At 42.7% G+C, this 11,898-nt stretch overlaps 1 protein-coding gene and 1 non-coding gene across 2 annotated transcripts; one reads left to right on the top strand and one right to left on the bottom strand.

The window, feature by feature from the left end:
* Nucleotides 1-1,627: 1,627 nt before the first annotated feature.
* Nucleotides 1,628-11,589, bottom strand: TBPL2 (TATA-box binding protein like 2). The gene is made up of 7 exons (XM_037395453.1): nucleotides 11,539-11,589; nucleotides 8,108-8,514; nucleotides 7,023-7,110; nucleotides 6,260-6,351; nucleotides 5,238-5,405; nucleotides 3,526-3,620; nucleotides 1,628-1,725 (listed from the first exon to the last, which is right to left on the bottom strand). The coding sequence occupies exons 1-7, from the start codon at nucleotides 11,587-11,589 to the stop codon at nucleotides 1,646-1,648; spliced, it is 981 nt and encodes a 326-aa protein (XP_037251350.1). The 3' UTR covers nucleotides 1,628-1,645.
* On the top strand, nucleotides 11,430-11,501 carry TRNAG-UCC. The gene has a single exon. It is a non-coding gene; the product is annotated as a tRNA-Gly (tRNA).
* Nucleotides 11,590-11,898: the final 309 nt, after the last annotated feature.

The following is an 11,898-nucleotide window of genomic DNA, read 5'->3' as shown; positions in this document are numbered from 1 at the left end:
AAACTTTTTCCAGCATCCCAATAACAGCAGGTTGGTTTTCGCTTGGAAAACATTATTGTAACTCAAGATCATCAGCTATTACAGCTACAATGCAAATAAAAGTCCAGCCCATAGCTGTGGGAAGCCTACAGTGTTAGAAAAGCAAGCCTCTGTTTAGAATAGATTTGAGTGTGGAAATCCAGTTTGACTGTGAAAAAGAAACTGGTAACAGTTAAGACCAGTTTATCATAAGGAAGTGCATGAAGTTGTTCAAACTTTTTTCCCCAGAGGAGCAGAGCGACTGTTACAGAAGCACTTGTAAGACATATTACAGACACAGAAGTTGAAACCACATCCTCACCAAATCAGAAAAACTTGTGACAGCAAAACTAAGCCCAGCAAGACTATGACACCCTGTTCTGTATTAAGCTGTTGTCCATACTGTGCATTTCCATCAAGGACACAGCTAGCTTTTGGCCTGGGTTATGCGTAAGTCATCTAACAGCAACCTCTAGTGGCTTAGGGAGCTTCTCGGCAGATCCATCCCATCTTCAGCAGGAAACAAAGGGAGGACACAAAAACTCCAGCACCACCAAAGCCCTGTTGTGGAAAAAAACACCTTGCTTCCAGGGAATTGTAGAAGGTACCTGAACAGTGAAGGGATAGTGTTTGTACTGCTCCTAGTCACATTGCCATTCCAAGCATGACACTTTTTTGCAAAGTAAGCCCCGAGTTCACTTGGAGATAATGTACAAAATCTCCATTATTTTAGCTGCAAAATTACCGAATGTGGTGTAGTGCCACTGGCTGAACTCTGGTTAAAACAAGTCTTGAGCATCCAACACTTTCTGTCTTTCCATCAAGTCCATGTTAAGGCAGTTCCTATCCAACATGTTTTTGTCTGGACCAGGCAAAAAACTCCCATCATCTGAGGGGACTTCAGTAATACAGTTGGGTACCATTTTGTCATGGCACAAATTAATTTTAACAAATTAGGCGATTTGATTAGTTACCCCTCCACCCACAACCTTTCTAGGTACATTCCAGCAGTCAGGGGCCTTGAACATCATCTCTCTTAAAAAGAGTACCAACACCATTACAAACAAGAGTTTATCTAACTGGTAGGATCAGAGGGGTTCAGTTTATGTCCTCTAAAAATCACTGTCTGCAAAACACTGAAGTAAACGCATGCTGGATTTTGTAAACTACACTGTAGACAAAAATATATTTTGAGTTTACACATGAAAATACAAAAACATTGCAGGAGCTAGGTTTCAGTACACTTAAAGCTAAGGATTTTGACAAAGCTAGTTTGAAACGGACTTGTTGATTCATCTGTTCAACAGGGGAAAAGACATGTGATTTCTATCACAAAATACTTTTAAGTCCCACCTTAATATGTATTCTGTCAAAAGTACATGCATTTGGAAGATTTTTCGGCTTGACAGAAGTTGTTAGAACTCAATTGGATTACAGATAGCTAACCTGAAAGCAAAAAAGGACATCTCACAAACTACAAAAAGGCATCAGCATTTATAGCATTCAGAATAGCACTGTTCGCTTAACAATCCACAACTGTACAACGGGGTCCAGAAGTGCCCTTGCCTCTGTTCCATGCATAGTAATACAAACCCATGTATTATTCTTAGTTGCTTTACGGGCCACATTATGATGATTTCTTGAAACCTCTTAGAATGGGGTAGATGTTCTCAAATGCCTCATAGATTTCAGAACGCTCTTTTGCTCCTAGAAAGACATTTAGGAAGAAACAAGTTAAGAATTAACAGAGTGTTGAGAATAACTGAATCCAACTCAAACCTAGTAAAGATTACAAAGCATGAAGAAACACAGGAGTTTAAAAGCAACTTACTATTAGTTTAAGGCAGAATTTCCATCATACTTCTGCCACCTCACAAAGAATAATTTCTAGCTTGCTTTGCTTTAAGACTAGACTAGCTTTGTTTAATCTGTGGAACCAAACCAGCAGTTGGCTACTCTTTCCAAGTGCTAAACATTGGCTTTGGGAGGGGTGGGGGAAGGAACTGAGAAGAACTATGGTGTTACCTGCTTAACAGTAACAGCTCTGCCTGTTCGTAAGTGGAAAGATAGAAACAAGAAATGATGGACACTTATCCCAATACTGGAAGTTGATCCATGGTTTGAGAACTCCCTTCCTTCAGTCCTGAGAAGCTTTTTTGGTTTTAAGCTTTGTTAGGGCACCTGTGATTTCAAAGCTAGCCTTTTCCATATTACTGCAAGAAATTTTTTAATGCCAAGTCTTGTATGCTAACTGTAATGCAGTAGGCAGCCACATTCCTTGCCAGTGACATGACTATCATGCTAGTACAACAAACGTCAGCTACAAGAAAAGTGCATTTAAATGAACTAGCAGATGGATTAAGCGCTACTCTGGATGAGCATGTAAACCTTTCCCTCAGAACACACTTGGGCATGACTAATTCATCTGCATTACCACAACTTTTACTTTCAAAGTAAAGTTACTTTCAAGTTACTTCCCTGACTAGGGGAAAAAAACCTCACAGCTCAGTAAATTCAGTTTTGTCATTACAGTTGCACCCCTTGTTCACAGTTCCATGTGAACACAAGTTCCAGGGCTTACCTCACTGCTTCTGGGCCTGCTGCACACTCAAGGGTGTTGCAGTTAGTGTACCCAAAAATGCAAGTACCAGTGGAATGGAACTGACCAGACTGATTTTACTGAGACCCAAGAAGAAGGTGGGCACACATTGGAGGGAAAAGCATTCAAGCTTTGTACAGAGTGTCCAATTCTTCAGTTAGTTGAGCTCATTCATGATTTATGATTGCGAGAATCTCTGGCTAAGGCAGGCACTTCTCTTTTTATCTTTCACATACCTCAAAGCTGTGTTGTGAGTGTACATACAGCATTCGAGTCCTCTGGGAACAAGTACCATTTACCTTTCAGTACATCTTGAGTAAAAGTATTTTCATGAGCTTTACAAAAGAACATGTTAGGGACATGCACTCAGAAATTCAACTTTTCTGACATGGGATCTGAGGTACGGATATCTACTGAGCACACTTACTCAGCAAGGCTTTTGCTTCATGAGTGTTTTGCCAAACACTCTAGAACAAGTCCTTAGATCTCCACCCTTTCCTCTAATAATCCCTGCTAAATGTTGTCAGTGAAGTGTTTTAAGAAGTTTGCTTCCTGTCCAAGCAATTTTAAATTGCTTGTTGTGATATTAGTATTTAAGTGACTAAGTAGTAACGAGCATGTCAGCATCCTGTTGGGATTCTGTACATTGACACATGGCATTATGCTTTGAATAAAGACACTCAAGTTTAATGACATGGAAATATGAGACTCTATATGAAGCAATATGAGATTCTAGTACAATACTGATGTTATCTGCAGAAAACACAGATAAGCAGTAGCAGGCATTAAAAAGATTTCCAAGTGGCTTTACTGTGGCAAGGTGTTAGTTTAGCTAATGTTCAATTTAAATGCTTCCTCTGAAGATATGGTAGCATTTGATTACAGATATACAGAGGGAGACCACTCACCAGTCAGCACAACTTTTCCAGACACAAAGATAAGCAGCACTATTCTGGGTTTGACCATCCTATATATAAGGCCAGGAAATAGTTCAGGTTCATAGCTGTTTCAAACCAAGCAGGTAAAATTAGTAAAACGCAAATACTATTTCAGTGTTGTATGCATAAACTGTTCTTTAATTATACTAAGAATAGAGTAATTGCATCCACAGATTTTAGCTAGCTACCCAGAGAAAGGCAGGTCATGTTTTAGACATCTTCACGAGAAAACTGGTATTCCCAGCTGGAGCTGGTACAAGTACCTCATGCTTACTTTTAAAGATTTCTGAGACTGTGACTTCCCATAGCATTGAAGACGTTATTGTAATCTCCGATCAGTACTCAAATCCTTTGTAGTCTGCAAAGAGCCCTTATGAGGAAGCATCTTGTGCAACTCAGACAAAATGACAGCCAAGTGAATCTTTAATATATGTATTTAGTCCCCAAATTAAATGCAAAATATTAAATGCAGTGCTAGTTGAAAAAGACAACAGAATTTTGGTTTTGTCAGTGCTGAAATCTTTATCCTTTCCTCAGCAATGGCAATAACTAGTTCTTAACAAGCCCATCTTGAAGGCACAGCATGCCCATTGCTCAACTACAGGTTTACTTTAAATTGATGTCTAACAGAGATCCAGACAGAAAGGACCAAAGTGATATTAGAGAAACACACTGTATTTTCAGTTCTATATTTTACAGCTGCAATCTGGCTTCATGCCTGAAGTTTAACAACCTTATCCTTGCAGATTGGCATCTGGTTTGACAGGAGTTAAGAGGCCCACTTCGTATTAAAGTTTCACATGGAGCAAGGGCACAGCCCAGGTTCAAGCAGTTTAAGAGCTGCTCCAGTTAAACCTGAAATGTTTAATCAAGACCAGTTATTTTCCTATTGACACTATAAACCTTATATATTGACAATATAAACTATATTGACACTATAAACCACTAAGGTTTAACGTTGCACTCAGCAATTACAGGAGACTAGTAAAATGATGATCACCAACACTGCTCAGATTAAAGAAAATCTCTGGTACATATTGCCAATATGCAGCAATACTGAAGAATCTGTCAACAGCATCACAGTCAAAGAAAGCTTTTGTAAAAGACAGCATCTTCATTAACCAACTGAGCAAACAACCCAGAAGCGGTTCTCGAGCCCTTCATCTTAACCAGATCTAACTTGCATCCCATCTACCCCAGAAGTGACTGAACAGTTTGTAGTATGCTCTCAGTTACAAGGTTTCTAGAGTTGGTGTTTATCGTGTCCCGGCAAGGAGAAAGCAGTGAAAAATGCACAGGAGGGCAATTTACAACAGCCCTTCACTGTTGAATTATGTCAGTCACGGTTTCAAGCACTGGAAGCTTTACTGCTAGCTGCTGCACATTATCCTGGCAATTAATCAGAGGGTCATTTTGGCCTGTGCCCCTCTCAGAACAGGAGTTACTGCAGAAGATAAACCTTACAATCTTTACTGTAACACAATGGCATCTACAGCCATGTCACACTTGCTTGACCAGTAAGTATGTCTTTCTGTGAGCAAAAGACATGCTCGATATTCAGTATCCAGTTAATTATTACTCTCTTCTTCCAGGCTTGTACAGCCTCAGAATTTGAGTCTGCTTGTAGCTTACAATGACACCACTTCAAGTTGCATGGGGTTGTAAATCTGAATTCCACACACCTGCTGAACTGCTGATGAGCGAGAAGCAAACCTTCCAGCCGGATAGGGAACCTCACGTCACAGCTCCCAACCATATTCTGTATCTTGAAATCCAGGAACTTGGCAGGGAACCCAAGCTTCTGCACCACGCGTGCATACTTCCTGGCTGCGAGCCGTGATTGCTCTTCACTGAAGGAAGAGCAGAGGGGGCAAAAAGCATCTTTGATTAGTGCTTTCTTCTGCTGTCAAGATGGAAGTCAGTTAGGAGCCACCACCGTACTGATCTGTGCTCCAGAAAAAGATACGCTACTGCACAAAACAGCAAGCCTCTATCCCTAGAGCCACTTGAGCAAACTAAAAGGAATAAGGCACTTAGTCATTCACTTTCCTGTGGTCTATTTGAACACGATGGAGCACGTTGCATCACTCAGGAGTTCCCCTCTTCAGAGGTTTCTTTCTCAGTTCCTTGAAACAGCTTCTCAGAGCTGATCCAAGAGGTAGACTGCAGACAACAGTACAATCATCTAGCTAGCTGGGGTGGGAGAAGAGGTCTTCTAAGCTGTAAATTAATGCATTATCTCACTGACAATTTAGGGACATAAAAACCAAGGCAGATGCTGAACTTCAGAGTATAGAAATAAGCTTTGCTTCTCTCCAATTCCCATTTCCTTTAGAGGCAGATGTGTCAAACACAGACACTGAAGAGAGACTTGACAGACACAAGTTATGTCCTAATTCACTTCAAAGTCAGTGAGAAATTCAAATAATCCCTTAACAATTCCTGGGCGTTTTAGCAGCTTTTCTGCTAATGTCTGCTCAGCTCAATCTATGGTCAGGGACAGAAACACATAGTTCAGTAATTACTAAACTGCCATCATGAAGAAAGCTAGACATTTTTTAATACCAATGTTTCATTTTTTTTCTTGCAATTATGACAACCCTTTGCTAGATAATTTAAACAAGGTTTTCTGACATTTTTCATTACAATATAGGCATAGCTGCAAGACCCAGACCTTTAGAGGGCAGGAAAACCAAAAAAATACCTTTTTGCTCCTGTGCAGACCATTTTTCCTGAACTGAAGATGAGGGCTGTTGTTCGCGGTTCCCTGATTCTCATGATCACAGCAGCAAACCTCTACAAATTCAGAGGCAGACCTCACAGTCCAGCCAAGAGATTTGGCTGGTACTGCATTTCTGTTCATTCTTTCAAGAATTGTCACTTGCAAAGCTCAACACAGCATGCCTTTGCTTTGTAAAAGTGTTTATTTACCACCCTGAAACTATTTTCCACCTCCCTAGGACCAAGGGGCTTAAGACTATAGTCACAGGACCACTGCCTTGTCCCTTACATTTTGTGGAGCAGTCTGGAGTCACTTACAGAAAGCCCATTAATTCCCAGTGAGATTCTACAGCCTAGGCCACTTGATAGAAGTATCCTGTAATACCAGTTTGACTCCAGTAATTCTCTTTCCTCCAGCCAAGAATTTCAGGGCTGATCTTTCCTCCCCCCAACAAGGGCTGCTTGGGCCATTTCAGCTGGAGGTGGCTAGCCACAGGTGGGACCATTCATCTCCTTTCTTAAACAGCTTCGTAACATCTCATTGCTGGGGCTTTATTAAAAAAAAATATCTCCTTGTGGTCCCCTGTATTTCTTTCACTTTAACAGGCTCAAGTTGCAGGTTTTTTTCTGTGGGTCAAGACAGTGCTATTAGAAAAAGTACAAAGCTCATGGTGAACTTCTATATTAGAATCCATTAGCACTGAGAAAGCTAAGTGATAGCACAGTTTTGAGTCCTTAAGATTTACCTTTGGGTTATACTCTGCATTTCTGGCATGCAGAGCTATGTTCTTCAGATCTAGTTTACAAGCCAAGTTTACAGTTGACACTATATTCCTGAGGAATGAGAGAAAAAAATTCTTATTGCAAAAGCAAGCCACTGCAGAACCAACCCCCAGCATTATTAGCTTAATGTGAAGTCACACTCTAATTAATAATTGCCATCAACTAACTTCCTGCCTATCTCTTTCCCACTCTAGCATTAAGCGACTTTTGGCAAAACTTAAGTAATTCAATACCAAAATTACATTTTGAGGTACAACAAAGTACAAAATTATTAGTCCCTGAATACTGAGTTTGTGTGTCTTCCAATAACTACATCACTGAAGTCTTTTACAGCTTTGACTTGAACCATTAACGAGTATTTACAGAATTACTACAGCACTCAGGGTGGATAAGGGTATGTTATTCTCTACAGGTATAAATTACTCCATAGTTGCTGTAGCCTAGACAGGACAGGACCTTTTAACAAGGCCAGAATTTCTCACGCTTCTTGTCATGCCCCTTCCCCTTGCTCAATTCAGACTATTTCTGCTCACAAAAGCAGCAGGCTGACATCTTTAAACCCAGAGAGCTTGCTGTCACCCTTAACTTTCTCCCTGATGGAAGAAGTCCTCCTTTCCAAGTATTCTTGTCTTCTCATCCTGCAGACTGAAATAACTAGCAGTACATAAGATATACAAATTATTTCTACCAAACACTTCTGCCTTTAAAGAGACTTTCCCCCCTTAAAAAGCCACTGGCATTTCAGTTACTCACTCAGCATGTTTATTAAGTCCACTCTCCCCTGTTTTGCTAAGCTGCATATTGTTCTGTGCCACTTCCATTTTTGTGTTGTATTGCACAGCGCAGAATCCAGTTGCCTTCCAATATTGTCAGTTCATTTTCTCCACCTCTCCTCAAAGAGGAAGAACTGCCCCTCTATTTTTTTGGCTGGGCTTATTAAAGACCAAACCATACTTTTGCTACGTTCTCTTAAGTGAGAAGTCAGAGCACTACCTTGCAGTTTAAGCAAAACTATTATATATGCTACATATATAATACATGAACTTACTGCAACTGAGGCACTATGCCAGAGCTTTCTGATGCAGGTGTCACTGGGGTCACAGGAGTCATTGGCATCAGAGGATGACATACACCAGATGCCTCAGGAGATGGTTGAGTTGCATCTGGATGTGACAAGCTGCTTTCATCCTTGAAGATACCACTGTCCTCACTTCTTGATGCTGACCTATCAAGCTCTTTTTGTATTTCGCAGCCATCTTCAGATAGATTTTGTTCTGGGTTACCTTGGATGATATCAGGAAGATAGCTGAGATCCACAGATGAGAAGTCTGTAGGGAAGTCTTTGGGCTGATTAAATTGAGAAGCGAACAACGCATCTTCAGTTGTTTGAATTGGAAGGTCTACATCATAAGGGCTCATGGAAGTAAACAGCTGATCACTAGTTGAGAGGTCATCCTTGAATGAAGGAAAAAGTGTCATTAAGGATCTTGTATTAAAATGTTTAACTGGGAGACTAAATTAAGATTAACCTTCTGTTCAGTGAGAAAGTTTCAATCATTCCTCACCCCATTTCCCAGAACATTATAGCAAGAAATAGTCCTAAGATCTGAAAGTGTGTCCTTTGCTTGTCTATCAGCATATAGATATCCAGGTAACTTCTATAGCAGAGATACACATTTTCCCACTACACTTAAAAGGCAGTCTAGAATACTGTAATACCACAAATTGAGAAATTAACTATATACCTTCAGCAGTAACTAGAGGTATTGTTGGTGCCTTGCCCTTCACAGCTGCTGTCGGGCCTCAGTTACGCACATAACCAACATAATTGCTCCTGAGTTTTTCCAAAGAGGACAGCTGGCATTTTCTGGCTGGGTTTAACTCCCATTCGGTATATTACTATTTCCTCTCCCTGCTACCAGGGGACAGTGTCAGTGTCGTGTTGGATTTGTGCAACAGAGGGCAGCAACTCACAGAATCACCGGCAGTTCCCTCTTCCAGCTGCTGGAGGTCACCAGCCTAATTTAAGTGAGGCCCAGTCGGCAAAGCCAGCATCCTTTCCCAGATCAAGCACGCAACATATCTGCAAGCAAGTTCTTGCATACTAACGTTCTTTGTCAGCTATTTATTCTTAAAAGCCATTTAAAAGGTTTCATAATATTGAGGAGGCAAGAGTTTAGGAAAGGATTTATTCCCTTCTCCATTAGGGCATAAGCCTCTAGTTACTGAAAAGCTTCTTGCAAGAAGGTGGTTTCTGCCAACACCCACAGCAAGCAACAGCTTGGACTAGGTGATCCATACAAGATGTTTTGTGTTCATTTACGCACTTTTAGGCTCAAGAGCCAGGAGAACCTGAGAAGTCCAAGCACAAAATCAGAACAGGGAACAGTGCACAAGACTGAGGCCCTTCAGTTGGCAGCAACTGCCAGAGCTCCAGTGGGAGCAGGGTTTCCAGATCAATGCTTTTCAGCCCTAAGCTACTGCTGCTTTATGTTCAGTGCTAATCATCTCACTTAGCAATGCAAGCATGCACACAGGGAGATCTCTGCTCCTACTTCGCAGTATATTTTCCTGTAGATACTTGGAAAAATCTTACTAAGTGACAACTCCTCCCAGAGAACCCTTACTTGCTTGAATACAGATGTGATCAGGTCTAGCTCTGAAGGCATCATGAATACCTAGGTCCGAAACTGTTTGTAAAACTGAGTTCTAGATGCATAGCCCCACACGAGATCAGTTGGGGCAGTATGCCAGTGAGTAAGGCTAGGTACTCCTTAACTCCTCAGCTCCTTGGAAAACAGGATCCAAGAGCACTACCTGAGAATTAAGCATTCAGATACAAGTGTGTTAACAGTTACAAAGAACAACATGCTATGGAATAACTAAAACACATCTGTTTTAAATAAATATATTTCAAGTTAGCAGCAGGTGAAGGCACAGTCCCTGCAAGACCTCCAGTGGATTAAGGCACAGCCGTACAGGAGCTAACTGGGAAAGTTTTGTATGAATCATGATGCAGAGAAGATGGCACAGAAAAGCCTCATCACTGCAAGCCTGTAGGACTACTCACACATTGTGCTAAGGGGCATCAGAGAATGTGATAAATGTAATAGTCAAACACACACATCCCAGTCTGTGGCATAGCTTAAAGAAAGAAGCTGATGGAGAAATTAATGGTACAGGAGGCTGGAAGTATTAAACAGCTGTAAAAGAAGTAAAAAAAAAAAAGTAACAGAAAGTAAACCACATAGAGCTGGTAGAAACGGAAAGCTAATCTTCCTTTCTCATCCAGTTTCCATATAACTGCTCTGGGAAAGAGCGCTTATAGGGTTAAGCGCTGGGGAAGATTGCCTTCTTGTTAGACAGATGCTCAGAGGCTGTGAAAGGGGGCACAAGACCATGTTTATATTGGGCTGGCTGCCAAGGGTTATTGCTATAGACTCTAGGTTAATTAACTTCACAGAAGGCCCCAGCAACCACATAGCTTTGGACATCTCCCAGCAGCTCCAGGAAGGAGATTTCACACACAGATCCTGTCTGAGATCACCAAGCTGGGGGCGGCTTGGGGGGAAAGGGGGAAAAGAGCCATTTTCACTTCCACTGCAGGAATCCCTGCAAGCCAGGTACATGTAAATCAAATCCAGCTGCTTTAAGCAACAGACTTGGATTTATTTTTTTTTCTTTCTGCAGTGATATTTCACATATCTGCTATTATCAAGTGTCTCAGCAAGCCTGAAATGCTTCAGTATTCAGCACAGTCAGTAGCATTTATAAACCCCTGGTTATACCTCACCACATTATTTTATAGGGCCATATTCAAAGACTTTTATTGACTGCCGTAAGGAGGTGTCTGGATTTAAACAGCCTGTGCTAAACCCATTTTTCTGAGCTGAAAAGTAGTTTACAACAGGATGCAGGTGAAGCAGTTGCATTCCCTGGGTGAAGATGCTGCTCAGCTGTGGAGTCTGACCCTCACCACCCGCTCCCTCACCCTCTTGTCTCTGCAGCCACCTGAGACCAGGAAGGTTAGTCCGAATACCGAAGAAAAGCAGTTTTTGCAAACATTTACCAGTCAGCATGAAGAGATCTGAGCCTCCTACCCCTTTAGTGTCAGCACACCCCAGTACACAGGCCACTCCTCGCAAACAGCGCTTCATAGCGAGTTTAACCACAGCAGCATTGCTCCTGCAGCAGGTAAGAGCTACCTCCCCTAGCAGAGAGCCCCTCCGCCCCTTCCTCCATGCTCCCAGCGGCTCCGGGCCACTGTAGCGCTCCGCTCCCCTGGGCGAGGCCGGGCCGGAGGCGGCGGGGCCCTCGGGCGGGAACGCGGCGCCGCAGTTGGGATTAGGGCGGGAAAGCTACTCAACGTGGCGTTGGTGGTATAGTGGTGAGCATAGCTGCCTTCCAAGCAGTTGACCCGGGTTCGATTCCCGGCCAACGCAGCTTTCCTTTATTATAAAATTTTTTTCCCCTCCCTACCTGCCCGCCGTAGCACTCCAGGTACCGCTTCAGCGGCGACGCGCCATCCATAGCTGCAGCCGCCCGTCCGAGCCCTCAGCGCCGCCCCGGCCCGGCTTTAACCGTGGGGGCGGCACCGGGGGGCTTGGTAGGGAGCCGTGCCCTGCCACCAGGCTGCCAGCCCTCCTGGGGGGATTTTTACCTCATCAAACAGCCTCAGTGCCCTTCAACTGCCCTGTGGGGGGCTCTCAGGTAGGTGGTCTGTGAACCCAACCTGCTCCTGAGCTCCCTGGGAGCGGGAGTTGGGCCTTGCAGAGGTACGGCTTTGTTTCCAGCTGGTGTGAGCCAGTGTAACGTGCCCTTAATTTCTCCCACCTGCCT

The sequence above is a fragment of the Falco rusticolus genome, chromosome 7 (assembly GCF_015220075.1).
Source record: "Falco rusticolus isolate bFalRus1 chromosome 7, bFalRus1.pri, whole genome shotgun sequence".
NCBI classification, from domain to species: Eukaryota; Metazoa; Chordata; class Aves; order Falconiformes; family Falconidae; genus Falco; species Falco rusticolus.
Note: the sequence above shows the minus strand (reverse complement) of the source record. Positions and strands in the feature narration are given on the sequence as shown.

Coding starts and splice junctions, on each gene's coding strand:
- TBPL2 (XM_037395453.1), bottom strand. CDS start 11,589: ATGGATGGCGCGTCGCCGCTGAAGCGGTACCTGGAGTGCTACGGCGGG. Junction 7,111..8,107: donor GGCATAGTGCCTCAGTTGCA/GTAAGTTCATGT, acceptor CTCATTCCTCAG/GAATATAGTGTCAACTGTAA. Junction 1,726..3,525: donor TGGAAAAGTTGTGCTGACTG/GTGAGTGGTCTC, acceptor ATGTCTTTCTAG/GAGCAAAAGAGCGTTCTGAA.